Source organism: Canis lupus, chromosome 9 (assembly GCF_011100685.1).
Source record: "Canis lupus familiaris isolate Mischka breed German Shepherd chromosome 9, alternate assembly UU_Cfam_GSD_1.0, whole genome shotgun sequence".
NCBI lineage: Eukaryota > Metazoa > Chordata > Mammalia > Carnivora > Canidae > Canis > Canis lupus.
Window position 1 is genome coordinate 23,759,969 of NC_049230.1, and position 18,920 is coordinate 23,778,888.

General features: G+C 54.7%; 1 protein-coding gene across 1 annotated transcript; it reads left to right on the forward strand.

The window, feature by feature from the left end:
• Positions 1–742: 742 nt before the first annotated feature.
• GPR179 (G protein-coupled receptor 179) lies at positions 743–17,834 on the forward strand. The gene is given in 12 exon segments (XM_038547510.1): positions 743–1,811; positions 3,068–3,176; positions 5,195–5,282; positions 5,674–5,909; positions 6,942–7,010; positions 7,391–7,500; positions 7,822–8,057; positions 8,249–8,387; positions 9,057–9,162; positions 9,728–9,874; positions 11,131–13,716; positions 13,718–17,834. Coding segments are annotated over 12 exon segments (7,140 nt in total). The 5' UTR covers positions 743–1,017; the 3' UTR covers positions 16,238–17,834.
• The last annotated feature ends 1,086 nt before the right edge of the window (positions 17,835–18,920 follow it).

Genomic DNA, 18,920 nt, shown 5'->3' on the forward strand with positions numbered 1-18,920 from the left:
CCCATCCAGGGGAGCCTCCTCGTTGAGGCTCCCACTCTGTCAGGAAGGCCAGTGTGATCCTAGGGGAAGTCCTTTTACCTCTCTGGGTCTTGGATTCCACCTCTCTAATGAGGCTTTATTAATGTCTCTGAGGTTGAGTAACAGGGTCATAGGAGTTTGACCAGGGCCAGCGTGGAGAGTCAGAGCTCCAGGTTTGAGTCTCAACGTGAGCAACTATGTGATCTCAGGTGAGTCTCTGAGCTCAATGTCTGCATCTGTGAAATGGGGATAAGAATATTGACCTTATATATGTGCTAGTGGGGAAGATTCCTTGAGATAACACACAGGAAAAACACTTTATAAACTGCCACAGTTTGTCCAAGATCCACTGTGGTTATATCAGGCTCTCTTCTCCACCCTTGCCACCCCAATCTCAAATTCCGGTTCAGCAGCACTGTGTCAGGGGGGTACAGGCAGTCAGAGCAGATTGCCAGGAGCTGAAGCTTGGCCCTAGATCATGCCCGTCGCAATCGCTGCCAGGAGGCTGAGTGGAGCAGAGGGGTGGAGAGAGGGGCACAGCTCATCTGCGGTTGCTATGGTGCCCCATCCTGGATTTGCCCATCTCTCCTAATGGAGCAAAGGGCAGAGGGAGGGAGAGAACGACTGGTCTCTTTCTCTCCCCTCCCATTTCTCTCTCCGTGGAGCCCGATGTGTGATGGGGAGTGGGGGGAGGGAGCCTCGATGCTGGATGAGAGGAGGAGGGAAGAGGGGTGGTGCCAGGATTAAGAGGGTTTGCAATGGGGGGTCACACTGACAGAGGAGGGGCAAAGCCCTCATGCCTACATCTAGAAGCCAGCTGATGACGTTAGAGAGCAGGAAAAACAGGCAAGACAGCGCAGTGTGAGAGAGAGGGGGAGAGAGGAAGAGAGAAAGCCAGGATAGGAGGCGTGGAGCCAGCCAGCCTCTGCCTGGGCTCTCCTGAGCCACCAGATTCCCCAGGCAGCCTGGACCACAAGGTACCCGAGAACTGCCTTGAGGATGGGCACCAGGGTAGTGGTCTCACCCCACCCTGTGTGGGGGCTGCTGGGCTGCTGTTTCCTCTGCAGCTGGGCTCTGGGGGGTCCGCGGCCCTCCCGCTCTCTGCCACCTCTGTCCTCCCAAGTCAGACTGGGGTCTGTGCCCATGTGGGTGCCCCCAGAGAGGGCTGAGGCAGCCCTGGCTTTTCTCTACTCTGGTGATGCCCAACAGCTGTTGGGGGCTAATTGCAGTGAGCGCTACGAAGCCCATGGCGCAGGAGCCAGACCAGGGCTCCCCCCAGTCCTATGGAGGGCAGCAGGCACCCTCGTCCAGGCTGCTAATTTCCTCAACATGCTGCTACAAGCCAACGACATCCGTGAGTCCAGTGTGGAGGAGGATGTGGAGTGGTACCAGGCACTGGTCCGCAGTGTGGCCGAGGGGGACCCAAGGGCATACCGGGCTTTTCTGACCTTTGACCCTCCACCAGGGGCCAGCCACCTGCAGCTGGCCCTGCAGGCCACCCGGATGGGGGAGGAGACCATCCTTCAAGACTTGTCTGGGAGCAGAGTACAGAAGGAGAGCCCTACCCGGGCCCCGGACACCTCTTCCCTACAGAAGCGAGTGCTGACCAATGACCTAGGGAGCCTCGGCAGCCCCAAGTGGCCACAGGGGGATGGCTATGTGGGGGACATGCAGCATGTGAAGCTATCTCCTCCCTTTCTGGAATGCCAGGAGGGTCAGCTCCGTCCTGGCTGGCTTATCACACTTTCTGCCACCTTCTATGGACTCAAGCCAGACCTCAGCCCAGAGGTCAGGTAAGTAGGTTTGTGCAGTATTTGACGCATTTGTGGGTATGTGAGGGTGGGGGCCTCAAGTCCAGCCAGCTGTGAGTGGGCCATTTGGCACACGCATATGTATCTGGGGGGCACAGATGTGTCTATTTGCATTCAGCTGTGTATATTTGCAGTTGACTCTGGGAATCCGTAACTGTCTGTTAACACATACAGGTGTGAGTGTACATAGTGTTATGAATCAATCCACTTATCCATAGGTATACACATAGGCGTGTGTACAGCTGGGCATAGGTCTTGGCCCCCAGATTATAGAAGGCAGGAGAGGGTATGGTGTGGATGACAGTGATAGGCCATGTGTGAGCTGTCTTGGGGGAGCCAGGTGGGCACTCCAGGAGTCAAACCTGCTGCTCTCTAGCAATCTAGAGCTACAAAAGGAGGTTTCTCCAAGGGAAGAAAAGTTCTTCAGGAGGAAGCTTGGAACCATTGCCCTTTCTGTTTAGGAGTTGGCCAGGTCCCCAGGGTCACTCCCAATGGCTATATTCTTACATGAAGTAGGTTCCAGTCCTGCCTGTCCTGCCTGGTACCCTTCAAATAACTGAGTTCCTCCTGCAACCGGAATAAAGAGGTGATTGGGAGCCCTGGTGGGAAAGAGGAAGCAAATGGGCACAGAATTGCAAGGCGTGCAACAATCCACATTGTTTTTCCAGCTATGTGTCCCTATTCATTGCTCTCAGCAGGCTCTCCCTCCTGCCAGCCAGCAGCCTGGCTCCTATCCAGCTCTACCCACTCAGCCCAGAGCAGGGGTTGGGAGCACTTAGGCCAGGCAGCTCCATTCCATAGTTCCTTTGCTGTGATCAATTCTGATCTGGTTTGGCCAGAGTGAGGGGGTGGTTAATAGCTGAGCTCTGTGTGTGTGTGTGTCTATACATGCAGTGGAGAAGTGTGGAAATCTCCTTTGGACAGATCATCAGAGCCCCAGCTCCCCACATGTCTTGACATGCTCCCTCCCTTTACCCATTGATAGAAACCAGGAAATGCTAGGATGTTGAAAAGCTGAGGGATTTGGGGGAACAACCTCCAGGGAAGAAGATTTGCCCACAGAAACAGGATGAAAAGCACTGGAGAAATGGAAAGCAGGTGTGCCCTCTGTCCTGACACACTGTAATCACTAGGCTAAAGCTTGTGAAGCTTGCATTGCTCCCTAGTCTGGGGCCCAGAGACACATATCCACCTTGGCATCCTTCACTGTACCCCTAACTGCCAATTCACTGCCCTAGGGGGCAGGTGCAGATGGACGTGGATCTTCAGAGTGTGGACATCAATCAGTGTGCCAGCGGGCCAGGCTGGTACTCTAACACACACATGTGTGATCTCAACAGCACCCAGGTGAGGATAAGAAGGATGGTGGGGTGGGGCACTGGGGTCCTGCCTCCCTTTCTCTTTCCCATCACTGCTATCACCCAGCTCCCAGGAGCAACTAACGAAAGCCTTAGGCTTCAGGGGCATCCCTAGTGATGAGAGAGCAGAAATGAGATACCAGGCATTTTATTTATTTTATTTTTATTTTTTTAAGATTTTATTTATTGATTTATTTATTTGAAATAGTGAGCATGAGGTGAGGGGCATGGGCAGAGGGACAGACTCCCCACTGAGCAGGGAGCCCATCCCAGGACCCTGAGATCATGACCTGAGCTGAAGTCAGATGCTTAACCCATTGAGCCACCCAGGTGCCCTGAGAAACCAGGCTTTCTAAAAATGAGGACACTTACTGTCAAAAAATACCTCAATAAAAAATAAAAACTAGGGACACCTGGGTGGCTCAGTGGTTGAGTGTCTGCCTTCATCTGCCTTTGGCTTAGGTCGTGATCCTGGGGTCCTGGGATCAAGTGCCGCATCAGGCTCCCTGTGGGGAGCCTGCTTCTCCCTCTGCCTATGTCTCTGCCTATGTCTCTGCCTTTCTCATGAATAAATAAAATCTTTAAAAGAATAAATAAAAACTAAAAATACAAAAAAGTAAATTCAGAAATGATATGTTGACGGTCATTTCTGAGAAATTCCCAAATCCTCCTGCTTGAGACATAATAGGCACTAAAGTTGAATGAATAATTAAAAATATGAGCATCGAAAAGGAAAAATAAGGGGGCACCTGGCTAGCTCAGCCCGTAGAGCATGTGACTCTTGATCTTTGGGGGCTGGAGTTCAAGCCCCATGTTGGGTGTAGAGTCTACATACAAAAAAAAGAAAAAGTGAGGACACTTACAGCCTACCCCCCATCTGCTCCTGAAGACAGCCACCCTCATTCCTTGAAATCTCAGTATGCCTCCCTGCCTGCTCTCCCTTTTGGTACTGGGTACTCTAGGATCCATCCCCAGGACTGCTTCCTGAGCCCCTATTAATCATCCCTTTCCCTTCTCCTGGACCACATTGTCCATGTTGACCGAGCTCTGGGCTCCTAAGTGCAATTGTTGGTTGAGGTGTGGGAGGAATCTAACCAAAGAAGGAACTTGAAGAGCTCTGGGACTGGTAAAGGTGATGGAACCCAAGCCAGATGCCAACAGAATCAAAGCCATGGATGTAGGAGAATCTGGATGATGGGAGGCAATGGCTGGTAATCCTGCAAGTCCAGGACTGAGAAACCGGGAGGCCAGTGAACTAATCCTCTCCACAGTTGCACTTGACTGTGTGTTGTTCCTGAGCTGAACCGAAGCCAAAGCAAACCCTGCAGCCTACTGGGAGGTGGGGCAGGTTCGGGCATCTGTCGCTCTTTGGGACACTTGTCTTCGGAACTGTAAGTCCAGGGATGGAGAAGGGCTCCCATTATGCAGTGCATTATTAAACCCAGCCACATTATGTCTCAGTATGCATTGGTCTGATTGTGCAGACTGTGGCAGGAACATAGCGCATTCTAGTGCTCCAGGCAAGAAGGGAAGCTGAGCCACAGTTTCAGAAGTACCCACCCTATAACTTTTCTAGGTGAAGTCAGGTGCTGGATATGGAATCTCGCAAGGCAGACCCCTTCCTCTGCCCCACTGCTCTGTCTCAAGCCACTGCCTACAGCAGATCTGACCTCATCCATGTGCTCATTTTCCCTGCCTGGCTCAGAGGTCTGCTCCATCCCCTGCTGGGCAAACATCAATGGATGGAGGTGGAATAAAGAGCTGGCCTTGGCATCCCACCAGCCTGGCATTAGCATGGCATTAGGGCTGAGGAAAGCAGTCCTGTGCCAAAGCCAGATGGCCCCTGGTAGGGGAAGCTGCTCCTCCGTGGGGGCCTTTTAAACCCACCTGTGAGCCAAAGAGGGAGGCTGATGGGAACCTTTGAAGCATGATGTAGGCATATAGGTGTGATTGGACTATATATGGAAAGTCCCATATAAATACCTATCATGTTTGTCATCCCCACAGTGTGTCCCCTTGGAGAGTCGGGGCTTTGTCCTTGGCCACTACCTTTGCCGCTGCCGACCCGGCTTCTATGGGGCAAGCCACTCTGGGGGTATGTTAACTGTGGTGAGGGCCAGACTGGGCTGGGTGAAGGGGGCATCTGGGGAAAAAAGACTGAGAGTCTTGTGGGGCAAGGGCAGAAGGTTGGGAGAAGCAGGAGACACAGGTAGGATCCAGTCCAGGGTGCCTTCTAAAGATGAGCCCACAACATGCCAATCTGATCCAAGTTGAACTTACAATGAGCTCTAGCCTAGCATCACCACTTCCTGTTACCAGGTCGTCCCCTGGGAACATCTACTTCCTCATTCTTCCCCTGTGCCAGCCCTACCACAGAGGTGACAGACCACAAGCAGGGCAGGGAGAGGGCTCTGGTGACCAGGGGGAGAGAAGGCTGGGGTGCCCCGGCCATGCCCCTCTCCTTGCACCCATCTTGTTCTTTATAGGGTTAGAAAAGAGTGCTGCCCAGCCGACTGGACAATTCGCGTCCTCTCAAGGCAGCTCTGGGAGGCTGCTGCAGTGCCAGCGATGTGCCGAGGGCTGCACCAGCTGCATAGATGCCACGCCGTGCCTGGTGGAGGAAGCCCTGGCGCTGCGGGCAGCACTGCTAGCCTGCCAGGCCTGCTGTATGCTGGCCGTCTTCCTGAGCATGCTGGTCTCCTACCGTTGCCGCCGGAGCAAGGCAAGGAAGGCCCCACATCTCTCTCCAGCACATCCTCCCTATCTTGGGTCCTTAGCATCAACTCGAGACCAGAGACTCCCTAAGACTAGAACTCAGAAGAAATGGGTTCTGGTCTTCATTCTTAATCTAACCCACCATGTGACATTGGGCAAGTGACCCCACTGCCTTTCATTTGCTTCTTCACCTGCAAAATGTAGGTATTGGACCTGATTCACAACACTGTGTAGGCACTGGAGAGAGGTGATCCAGACCCACATGGAGCTCCCAGTGTAACAGAGGAAGCAGGCATATAGAGAATGACAACACAGCAAAACAGAGGCGAGGATAGAAGTGTGTGCTTGTTGTTGTGGCAGCTCAGGGAGAGGACCCCATTAGTTGTCCTGCCTGGGATGGCCTGGGAAAGCCTTTCTGGAGAGCATGACATTTGAGCCAGAATTGAAGGTCAACTGAATGGTTACCAGGCAGAGAAGGGGTTACCTAGACAAATAAGCAGTCTGACCCAAAGTTTGGAGGAATGCGTGAGATTCCCTCTAGCTCCAGCAACTTGTGATTGGAGCCCAGGTCTGCATCAAGGCCCAGGCTGGGACTGGGAGAGGCATGGGCTGGGGGAAGGAGCTATGTGCTACCTAGGTCTTGGCCAGACTTAGTGCCAGTGCAGCCAAAGGCCTGGGGTGGGAGTGGGGGGCATGGCTGATATTACAGGGTGAGGCCTTAGCCCAGGGCTACTGAATGACCTTTAAAAGAGGCTGAGGGCAGCCCCGGTGGCGCAGCGGTTTAGCGCCACCTGCAGCCCAAGATGTGATCCTGGATACCCGGGATCTAGTCCCATGTCGGGCTCCCTGCATGAAGCCTGCTTCTCCCTCTGCCTGTGTCTCTGCATCTCTCTCTCTCTCTCTCTCTCTCTGTGTGTCTCTCATGAATAAATAAATAAAATCTTTAAAAAAAAAAAAAAGGCCGAGATTCTCCCCCATCGTCCAGGCTCTGTCCTCTGGCTGCCCTGCTCACATGCCTCTCTCTTTCCTGGGTTCACAGAGGATCCGAGCCTCTGGAGTTGTCCTGCTGGAAGCCATCCTTTTTGGATCCCTGCTGCTCTACTTCCCTGTGAGTTTGTGGCCAGAATTTGAACCTACCTGATCCCCACCTGGTACCCTCCAAACCCCAGAATCCTTCCTCTTTTCTGCCTTCTTGGGAGATTTGGAGACCTCAAAATCCCTGTGCTCATATCTACAAATGGCAGGCTAGCCTAGTGAGCTCCGGAGCCAAAGAGTTCAGGCTAAAAAGAGCTCTACGGCCTACTGTATGACTTAGAGGACAAATTACCCAACCTCTCTGATACTTCAGCTGCTCCTCTACAGAATGGAGGTGATAGTGCCACAATGGCAAGGCTATTAGGAAGATCAGTGGTGCTCTTAGCTTAGGCCTAGTGCATAGAGGAAGTGCATGGGAGAGCAGTGACTTTTGTCCCCATCCTCCCCAACCAGGTCTTCATCCTGTACTTCAAGCCCAGTGTATTCCGCTGCATCGCTCTCCGCTGGGTCCGGTTGCTGGGTTTTGCCGCTGTCTACGGCACCATTATACTCAAGCTTTATAGGTAGGGTCTGAGGCGGAGCTTGCTCTCATGCTGCTCACTCCAGGCAGCCCCAGCTCATTTGGGATGGAGTGTTCTTCACAGCCAGACCCTTACCAGCTCTACTCCTCTGTGCACCACCACCCCGTGCCCCAGGCCTGCCCCTATCACCATAGCCCTCCCCAGCATGTAACATTTTGGGGGGCAGGGAGGCAGCAAACCATGGGAAGGACAAGAGAACAGGCATGTGTGGAGGGGAAGGAAGCCATGGGCAGAGGCCAGAGACCTGGCCCCCTCTCCTTGGTCCTCCCCCTATGCCTCTATCCACCATCCACACCCTTGTAGAGTGCTCCAGCTGTTCCTGTCTCGATCGGCCCAGCGGGGCCCCCACCTGAGCGATGGGCGTCTGCTGCAGCGGCTGGGGCTGCTCCTGATGCTAGTGCTGGGCTTCCTGGTGGTGTGGACGGTGGGGGCCCTGGAACGAGGCATCTACACGCCCCTGGTAGCCCGAGGCCACACTCCCACGGGCCGCCACTTCTACCTCTGCCATCACGACCGCTGGGACTACATCATGGTTGTGGGTGAGCTGCTTCTGCTGAGTCCCCCTCACTCTGGCCCTCTCTGCTCTGTACCTCTAGGGGTCCTCCTGACCTGGTCCTCCTGCCTTGTCCCTGGATCCCTGGCCCAGGCTCTCCCCAGCACACCCAACACAGAAAGGGGCCCCATGGCTGCTGGGGTGGTGCCTGACTCTCTGCCCCCTACCTTCCTGCAGCCGAGATGCTGCTCCTGTGCTGGGGCAGCTTTCTCTGCTATGCCACCCGAGCTGTACCCTCAGCCTTCCACGAGCCGCGCTATATGGGCATCGCCCTGCACAATGAGCTGCTGCTCTCTGCTGCCTTCCACACAGCCAGGTGAGGACAGGCCCTCCTGCCTGCGACACCTACCCACCTCACATCACCCTTGCCTCTCCCAGGCCAGGGAACCCCATCTCACAGCCATCCTTGCAGCACAGCTACGCCTCAGCAAGCCAAGGAAAGCCCCCCCACTAGTAGCTCTTTCTTCTCACAGATACCCTTCCTGTACCCCACATTTCACCCAACACCCCAAAAGAGGAAACCCACTCCCAATTCTCCTATTCTTAAGCCACATCTCCCGCATTTCCACCATGCTTCTTCCCACACGTGCTCCATCCTCCCTGGATGGAGACTTTTCCCTCCCCTTACACATCAGCTGATCCAGCAGTAGACCTGCTATGAATGTTCACAAGGACTTGGTCTTGTGGTGGAGGCAGAAGCAACCCACAGGGCAGTCCATAAGAGAGTTGGGGAGCATGAGTCTGTGCTCTAGGTAACCAGAGTAGTCTGGGAGGGCTTCTTGGAGGTGGGTGTTAACATGAGCCTTGAGGTAGGATCTACATCCTAGAGAGGGCCTGAAGAAGGAAAAGTGCCCTTTACAACCCACCCAGAACCTCTATGGAGATCAGGGCTGGGGTTGGGGGATGAGCGAGTAAGACAGGTGGGGGTGGGGTGGGGAAGAGGTCACTCCCACCCACAGCTAACATTCCCCTCCCTCACCCTCAGGTTTGTGCTGGTTCCTTCCCTGCACCCAGACTGGACCCTGCTCCTCTTCTTCTTCCACACCCATAGCACGGTCACCACTACACTGGCTCTGATCTTCATTCCTAAGGTGAGGTCTTTCCCATCCTGGTTGTGAGCCAAACCCCAACCTCTTTGTAAGGGGAACCGTGGAGCTGCTGCAACTGCAGCGCCCTCTCCAGGCCAGAGTGAGGATGACACCCTGGGGTGAGTGGGCTGAGCCACATGGGGCTGGAGGAGGAGCCCGCTTGGGGTGGGGGTTGGGAGGAAGCTACTGTATCTCTGCCTCCCATCTCAGGGCAAAGGAAATCAGAGCTAGGGCTGGAGGGGTCCTTGTTACCCAACCAACGGTTTAGTTTGATGGACTCTGAAAAACCAACTTGGAAGCAGTTACAGAGAGAGAGGTCCGGGAGCTGAAGGACACAGCTAGGAATTGTCAGCTGTGTAGGACACCCCCCTCCCCAGTCTCTGAGCTAAAGAAAATCAGGGAGAATAACAAGGAGCAAAACTCTTCATGCCATTGGGATTGCGAATTAGAGAGGGAGGTGAAGATGCACAAAGATGGATTCCATGGGGCAGGTGGGAAGCAGAGTAAAGAGGGAGCCAAGTTGACTCTTACCCCCACCCCTGCCCCCTGTCACACCCACCTTGGTCAGTTCCAGAGGCCGGGGGCTCCTCCCCGAGAGGAGATGGTGGATGAGGTGTACGAGGATGAGCTGGACCTGCAGCGCTCAGGCTCCTACCTGGACAGCAGCATTGCCTCAGCCTGGAGTGAGCGCAGCCTGGACCCTGGAGACATTCGGGTATGTGCTGCCCTCTGTGCCTCCTTCGGTTGCAAAATCACTCCTGTCCTGCCACCTGGGCTGTGTACCACTGCAGGTCCCCTCTCTGGCCCCTAGCTTTCCCTCTAAGACCTGCCCTCCCTCCATTCTCCATTATTGGCTTAGGCTGCTTCCCCTGACCCTGTTCAGAGGAGGTCATACACCACCCAGAGGCCTAGAACCAAATCCCTGAGGTCCAGGCCACTTGACAAGTAAGAGCTCACTCCCACTCAGCAGGGGCATTGTGAGGGGCAGACTAAGAAGCCCTACAGGGCCCAGCACACTTGGGCCAGCTATGGGACTACCAGAGATTTCCACAGCGGGATACCCATTCCCTGGACCTGGCAGTCTTAGAGTCTTACATCAGGAGAGCATCTTTGCTCTTCTTTTTCTGCTTAGGGTGTCACATCACAGTACCCAAATGACAAGCTCAGTGGGTAGAAAATAAGGAAACCTGGTGGTCTAAGCCTGTTGTTTCATAAGATCTAAGGTGTGGGAAAAACCTCGGGAAGCCACTTTGTCCGTTCCCTTCATCTCCACGGGGGCCACCTGTATACCTGACTTGTTTTCCTCTCCTAATTCCCCTCCTTGTCCCGACCGCCTCTGCCTGTCCTTCCCTGCCCCAACCCTGTGTCCTCCTCACTGTCTGGACTCTGCCCCCCTGGGAACAGGCTTACACTGAGGCCCCAGCCGAGCAGGGCAGAGCCACCCTGGAACCTCCACTTTGTGGAGCAGCACCCAGTCTCTCTCCCGATGCTGGCTCTGGGGAGAGATCCAAAGTATGAGACTCTCAATGTCCCATTCCCTCACTTGCACCTGAATATGGCACTTTTCACACCATCAATCTCACGGGATCCTCCTAAGGAAGCTAACAGCAGGCAGCGGGCTCTTGTTACTTCATAGAAGCAGAGGCTCCCAGCGCTCTAGAAAATAGCCTTCAGGCACATGCTGGGCCAGGAGCCTCGAACCCAGGCTTCCTGGCCCCTCATCAGACCCAGCGCCCCAGGGGAAAGAGTGCACCTGCACCCACAGAGCTGAGTGGACGTGACTCAGGGTGGACGGGGTAGGTTCTGAGAATTTGCAAAGCAGGGAGGGAATCAACTTGGTGAGGAAGAGATGCTCCGGAGAAAATGGTGCAGATAATGGCTGGGGGCAGAGGCAGGGCAGCCAGAAGCCGGAGGTTCGCTGTCCATGACAGTGGGATCTGCTCTCCTCACGCCCCCCCCCCCGCCCCCCAGGACGAGCTAAAGAAGCTCTACGCCCAGCTGGAAGTCCACAAGACCAAGGAAATGGCCGCGAACAACCCGCACCTGCCTAAAAAGCGGGGCAGCTCGCGCCAGGGCCTGGGCCGCTCCTTCATGAGGTACCTGGCCGAGTTCCCAGAGGCCCTGGCCCGCCAGCACTCCCGGGATTCGGGCTCCCCCAGCCGCAGCAGCCTGCCCGGCTCCTCGCGCCGCCGGCTCCTCGGCTCCGGCCTCCAGGAGTCCGAAGGGCCCCCGCCCCTGCGCAAGTCCCGCAGCACCTACGACCACGACCGCCACGGCCACCACCGGGATCAGGACCCGCCGCTCCTCGACTCGCTGCTGCGGAGGAAGCTGGCCAAGAAGGCCTCAAGGGAAAGCAGGGAGAGTCGGGAGTCAGGGGAGGGGCCCCCCGCCCTGGGCTTCAGGTCAGCCAGTGCCCACAACCTGACGGTGGGCGAGAGGCTCCCCAGGGCCCGGCCCGCGCCGCTGCAGAAGTCGCTGAGCGTGGTGGCAGGCTCCCGGGAAAAGGCCCTGCTCGTGGCCAGCCAGGCCTACCTGGAGGAGACCTATCGGCAGGCCAAGGAGCGAGAGGAGAGAAAGAAGGCCGAGGCAGCCTCGGCGAGCCCCGGGAGGAGGCCGTCGGCCAGGAGGCTGGAGCGAGCTCAAAGGGCCCCCCTGTCAGCCCCACCCTCCCCAGCCAAGAGCCGCAGTGTGGACAGCTCCCACACCACCGGGAGGCTTCAGGAGGAGGCTGCCAGAAGGCTGCCTCACCCACCTGTCCGGCACCAGGTCTCCACACCCATCATGGCCCTGTCTGGAACCTGCCCGGGAGAGCCAAGGATGCTATCTCCCACCTCCACCTTGGCTCCAGCTCTGATACCAGCTCCAGCCCCAGCCACGACCCCGGTCCCGGTCCCAGTCCTGACCTCGGTCCCCGTCCCTGCCCTGGCACCAGTCCCGGTACCCCCCCAAAGCCCCAGCTTACTCACCTTCATCTGCCCCTGGGAGAATGCAGAACTGCCAGTCAAGAAAGGAAATGTGGCTCAGGAAGTTCCCTCAGGCCCAGAGCGAAGCAGCCTGTCCCCTGCCCCAGCTCGGGCCAAGCTCTGGAGAGCCCTCTCTGTTGCAGTCGAAAGAAGGGGCACTGGAGAGAATGGGGTGGACATAGAGGATGGACGTGTCCAAGGGGGAGTTGATGAGGGGGACGAGGACAAGCCCAAGGTCTTCTCTAAATCCCACAGCCTCAAGACCCCTGTTCAGCAGGGCTCCATGCACAGCCTAGGCTTGGCTATCAAAGCGCTGACCCGTTCTCGGAGCACTCACAAAGAGAAGGAGAGCAGGGAAGAGAGTCCCGAGACCGAGAAGGGAAGAACTTCAGGAGAGGGTGTGGGGGCGTGCCCCAGGTCTCCCAGGCTAGGCCGGCCCAAGGCGGTGAGTAAGCAGGCTGCCCTTGCACCCTGCGAGGATGAGGAGTCCCTCCAGAACCAACAGAACGCTCACACCAGCAGAATGCTTCAAGTCTGTCACCAGGAGGGCAGCAGGGAACAAGCTGACAGAGGTAGGAGGCCATCCCAGGGTCCAGGGGAGGGGAAAGTAGAGAGAGTGGGTAAAGCCAGGTCTGCTACACTGACACAAGCCAGGCAGGGCACGGTTGGGGACAAAAGCACTGAGCGAGCAAAAGAAGCCGCTGTGGCGGGGCGGGAACTGCTCAGAGCTGGCTTTCAGTCCCTAGGCAATGCTGACCGCAGGGTGACAGAGGTACGCCCCTGGGAAGTCACAGAGTCAGAAGTGTGGCAGCCTGACAGTAGCAACAAGGCCCAGATCTGCCCCTGGGAGGTGAGCGAGGGAGCCCCTAAGAAGGGGGCATTACGACAAGATCTAGATGACACTCAAGAGAGAGGGAAAGCCTCAGGAAAGCCAGAGCCCCAAAATGTGGTTGTTGCTCGGAAAAAGCCAGAGAGGCTGGTCAGAGGGCAGGAGGCCATATGTCCCTGGGAGGGTACCGATCCTGGGAGTCAGTCCCCTCGGTCAGCCTCTCAGGACTCTGATAGAGCCAAGGGCAAGTCTGAGGCAGTGGGCAGAACAGAAGCTAGAGGGATGGAGAAGCATCAGCAGGAAGCCATTAGCCCCGAAGTTCATCCACCTGACATTGCAGAGCTCTGCCCCTGGGAAGCATGTGAGGGAAAGAATGGGAAACCATTCCAGGAGGGAGTGAAGAAGCTTCCCCAGGAAAAGCAGGAAACCTCCAAGAAAGCTACTTTCTGGAAAGAACAGAAACTGAGTGGAGACTTGGAGTCTTTTTGTCCATGGGAGAGGACAGATTTCCGGGGTCCCTCAGCAGTCTCTACCCCAGTCCTGGGAACTGCAGGGTGCTCCGGGAGCTTGGGCAGTAGCATCTCAGAGGTGTGTCCATGGGAGTCAGGAGATGCTCCTATCAGGAAAGCAGAGATCTGTCCCTGGGAGCTGGGTGATGAGGTAGCAGGAAAGGAAATGCTAAGTCAGGGGACAAGTGGAGAATTTCTCCAGGAAAAGGGGAAGGCCTCCAGAAAAGGGCTCTTTGGAGAGATGGGAGAACAAACCTGGGAAGGCAGTGGAGAAAAGTCATCAACAGCAGGAGTCAGTGTGTCCCCCAGAGAGTAGAGCCCTTGGGCCCTCCAGCCCACGTCTAGATAATTCCTCAGCCAAAGTTGGTGGCCAACTCTTTAGCAATGGAGGAAGAGCAACGCAGGTAGGTCCCCAGGGAGATTCCAGGCCAGAGCTAAAGGAAGTAACACCTGCCAGGGCAGAACTCTGTCCCTGGGAGGTAAATGAAAGAATAAGAGAGGACTGGACAACGGGCCAGACAACAAAAGCAGGAGGATCTCAAAAGGATGTGGAGAAAGCACCTGGAACATCAGGGATGAGAGATGGCACACCTTGGGAAAAGCCCAAGGAACAGATCCCAAAGCAGGAAGCAGTCTGTCCTTGGGAGAACGTGGACCCTGGCAGCTTCTCCCCACAGCCGGGCTCTCAAGACACAGATGGACCCAAAGCCAGTTTTCATACATCAGGCAAGGTGGGAAGTAAAACTGCCGAGGTCTGTCCATGGGATGCGGAGGACACTGTGCCTGCCGAGAAGGCTGAGGTCTGTCCCTGGGAGGTGAGTGCTGAAGCGAGGCAGGAAAGGGCTTTGGGAGTTGAGGCCACTAGGAAATTTCCAAATGACACAGGAAAGGCTTCTGCGGGTCCCGGACCCAGTGAGACAGCTGTTACTGCTTTGAAGATGCCAGAGAGGCCAGCCTGGGAGCGAGAGGTGGCCTGTCCCTGGGAAAGCTTGGATCCAGGCAGCTCCTCTTGGCATTCTGACACTCTGGGCACTGACAGACCAAAAGCTGGATTCCAGGAGCTAGACCGGGTGGGCTGCAGGGCAGCTGAGGTGTGTCCCTGGGAAGTGGAGGAAGCACCTACCAGTGAGAAAGCCAAGATCTGTCCCTGGGAGGTGAATGAAGGAGCTCCTGGGATGGGATTGGAACAAGAGAGCGGAGGTGACTCAGCAAGGCAGGGGGAGAAAACTCTAGAAAAGGAGAGACTCACCTCCTCCGGAGAAGATATATCAAATCAGGAGACAAAACAGAGTCAAGAGCAGGAAGCTATTTGTCCTTGGGAGGACTTGAGGGAACCCCCTGCTCAGGGTGCTGAGGTCTCAGACTCGTCTCTCAGCATGAGTAGCAAAGTGGCAGAGGGATGTTCCTTGGAGGTAAGGAATAAGGCAGCAGAGAAAGGGGACCTGACACAAGACCCAAAGATGGGCTCCCTCCCACAACACAAAACCCCAGACAAAGCCTCATCTTCAACGGCAGGAGAATTCACTACTGAAAATGAGAGGGAAGCAAGCCACGAGCTACAATCGATCTGTCCATGGGAAAGTGGGGCCCCAGCCAGTGCTTTCTCCCCCCCAGACAGTCAGTGCCGTAACCTACCTAAAGCTGGCTCTCAGGGACTGGCTGAGGTGTGCCCGTGGGATGCTCCCACACCTGACAGCAGCGCCAAAGCGGAGATCTGCCCCTGGGAGGTAACTGAAGGAGTCCCTGACGAAGTAATGGCAAGCCAAGACAGAAAAGGAAAACCTCCAGAGGAGAAAGAGAAAGCCCCAGGAAGACCAGAGCCCAAAGCTGTGGCAGCTCAAGAAAAGCCAGAGAGGGCTGATGGGAGAAAGGAGGCAGTGTGTCCCTGGGAGAGGCAAGATTGTGGGGCTCCGTCTCCACAGCCAGCCCCACGAGCTGCTGACAGAAGCAAAGGCAGTTCTGAGGTGGCAGGCAGTGTGGGGGCCAAGGTGGCAGAAATGTGTCCGTGGGAAGCAGAAGAGGCTCCTGCTAAAGCAGTGGAAATCTGCCCTTGGGAGGTGAATGAAGAAGCCACAGAGAAAGGGAGACTTGAGCAAGAGGTGGACAGTAAATCCCCAGGACAGGGAGAAATCCTTCAAAAGATAGCACCTGAAGGGAATGAAGAACACTTCCTCAAAGCAGCAGAAGTCAGCAGAGAGCAGGAGACAGTCTGCCCCTGGGAAGATGCAAGTTCAGGGGCACCTGTCCCCCAGCCAGATGCTCCGAATGCTTGCCCACCCAAAGGCAGTCCCCATGGAGCAAGCGGTATGGTGAGCAGGATGGCAGAGCTGTGTCAATGGGAAGTCACAGATCCAGAAGGAAATAAGATAAGGGGCACCATGGCAGACATTTGTGATTGGGAGGGACCTGGAGCCCCCTCTGAGGAATTTGGCCTTTTGGCTTTACCAGCAACTCGGACAGAAATATTTTTCCCCACGGCCCCTGAGAACCCACCATGCCTTTTAGTTCACAGACCTGCAGGCGGCTTACTTCCAGAGAGCAAAAGCCCCCGCCCTGAGGTGAGCAAGGTACCCACCACTTTTACTCCGGAAGGTGCCAGAGAGCTCCAAGGAACTTCAGGACATGGGCCGAGGACTGGCTCAGCCCCAGAACTGAGTCTCCAAGAAGCTGAAGCTCAGGAACCCTCCCTCTTAACTGAAGACCAAGGACAAGTGGCTTCTACAGCTCTACATGAGCAACTCTCCCCTCCAACTGTCTATCCTTGGGACTGCGAGTAACAAATCCATCAGGTGAGGTCAAATGTCAAGTGGCTGGTTTTCAGGAGCCAAGGTCCCTTCCAAGTCCTACACGTTCCCAAAGAGCTCAGGCGGAGACACGTGGCCACTTCCCCTTTCCAACGAGGCCAGAAGTCGACTCATTCCGAAAACAGACTGTACAAGACAGGAGTGGCTTGGACCCCCACACAAAGTCTCACCCTCTCTTTACTTCCCACTCTGGTTCCTGCTCCAGTGAGCAAAGGCCAGACCCTCTGCTTCTAACTAATCCTCCCATCCAGTTAGAGGACTCGACACAAGCTGTGTCTGGATACCCACTTGTAAAGCAAATGTTAAGGATGAAAGAAGTCAGCAGGCCCAGCCCACGTTTTCTCATAAGGAGACCCCCTTTTCTGACCACTTCTTGAGAAGAAATGAACCCATTGAGGTACTGGCAACATTAGAGACTGAAGAGGGCCATCAAAGTCACCATGGGCAGCTTGAGAAGCTGCTTACTTCAAGTTCAAAGATAAGTCAGGGGAAAACTTAAATGGCTCAGGAGGGGCCTGAAATGCCTTAATGACCTTGCTGTTTGGACTCTGGATCCTGCCTGGACTCTGGATTCCTGCCGTATTGATCCACATACCTGCCCTGCTTGGCTGCTGATGGAGAGCCGATCAAGCACCCTAACTTCCTAATCAATGTCTGGCCCAAAGCAACACCAGACAGAGCACAAGGAGGAGAGGCAGTGGCTCCTAGTCCCCCTCACACTAGCCAAGCGGAAGCCCTCCCTTCTAGACACCCTCTCCAGTCTAAGGAGTGTGCCCCTTGCTAGCTTTTTCAGATGGCTCCTCCCTACTTCTGCCCCATCTTTTCCATCTGGAGTTCACCTCACTGGCTCATTCTCCTGCCAAGGTCTGAGGGCAGAGGGATGGGCATCACGGAAACACAGAGCCTTCTTAGTGGGCTAGGTTCTATCCTCTCCAGTCAGTTCAGGCTACCTTGCTTAAGTGGTCCTAAGGAACAGTGCTGGAATGAAGATGCTATCAGAGGGAGCTGAGGAAGGCAAAAAGCACTGGTCAATGAAGTCCTGGCATTGGCAGACGTGAGGTGGGAGGGGGAAACAGGCAGACTAAACATGGCAGAGCTTGGCAGGGGCCCTGAGGATGGCAGTCAGCCCACCCTCTAACTGCCCAGATCCTGATGCCATTCACGGGGAAGAAAAAGACAAAACAAGGAGACCAAATACCCAATGGGAAAAAAATGAGTCTGCACATAAATACTCTGGGAAGCTTCAGGACTGCCAGGAAAGTAGCAAAATGCTCCATTTCCAAAAAACAAGGAATGGAAAAACCCCAGCCGTTCTGGAACCAGATGCCCTTGTTCTCATATCTAGCCCCTCCCACCTACCTGGTCCCTTGCCCCGGGATTTCAGAGCAGTAATTAAAGTGTACTGTTGCTCTGGGCTCTGGCTAGTTAACCTCACCGCTGAGAATTTTGCTAAGCACACATCAGAACAATTCCATTGGGTCGAGTCTAGCTCGGAACAGAAAAGTTGTTCCTATAACCCCTGTTGTGAAATAAACCATGGGGAAAAAAAATAAAGAGTGCTTTTCCTTGACCACTGCAGTTAGTTCTAGCTTATTCATTATAATGATCTTCTTTTTCCAATGTTTTTATTTATTTATGGTATTTATTTATTTATTTATATTTATTTATTCATTCATAAGAGACAGAGGCAGGGACACAGGCAGAGGGAGAAGCAGGCACCATGCAGGGAGGCTGACGTGGGACTCGATCTCGGGTCTCCAGGATCATACCCTGGGCCAAAGGCAAACGCTAAACCGCTGAGCCACCCAGGCTGCCCCTTTTCCAATGTTTTTAAATGGGAACAGTAGATGGGTAAGGAAACAAGCACAAGCCTGAGGTAACTACACTATGGCCTTCAGGACTTTGGGGTGTTCTAATTCTCACCCAGTCCCCAGCAACGTGGCTGGCACTGCAGATGGTCTCTGCCTGGTCCTTCAAGCCAATCCTTTATATCTGGGCCATTTGCTCAGCTGGATTTGATCCCAAGGGGAAATGAAAATTGCATTTATCCTCTGGCTCCCCGGTGGCAACTACTGCTTAGCAGCTATTCAGGATTATCTGGAGACAGATCTAGGGGAGTGTGATGAAACAGCTTATTTGAAGTACTGTTTTTACATATTCAGGGAAATCAATCGGTCATGTGCCCAGTGAGGGTGCTCTTTTCATTCTCTGCTTCCCTCCCCTCCCTGGATTACTTCCCCTTACTCCATACTCCCCAGCTGTGGATCCTGCTGAAAGCACTTGCCTTCTCATTTTGCCTTAATCCAGGGCTCAGGCAAATAGGATGTGGCCGAACCTCACTTGGGCAGAAATGCTGCAAACTGATGTACATTTTAAGCCAAAAGGGTTTAGATGTAAGTAGTATGATAAAGACTGGCTGCTCTGGATTAACCCACCAGTGCTCCATCTTCCCTAGGAAGACACATCTTGTTCCCATAGTCTGCATTTAGCAGCTGTTGTAAAAACATTCGTTTTCCCTAGTGAGGACTGATCTGTTGGCTGCTTTGCTGAGATGGTAGTTTTAGAGAGACTGAGGAGTTAGGTGGTTCTTCTTTTCTTTTTTTTTAATTAACTTATCTGAGAGAGAGCAAGTGAGCGAGAGTGTGTGTGTAGGGCG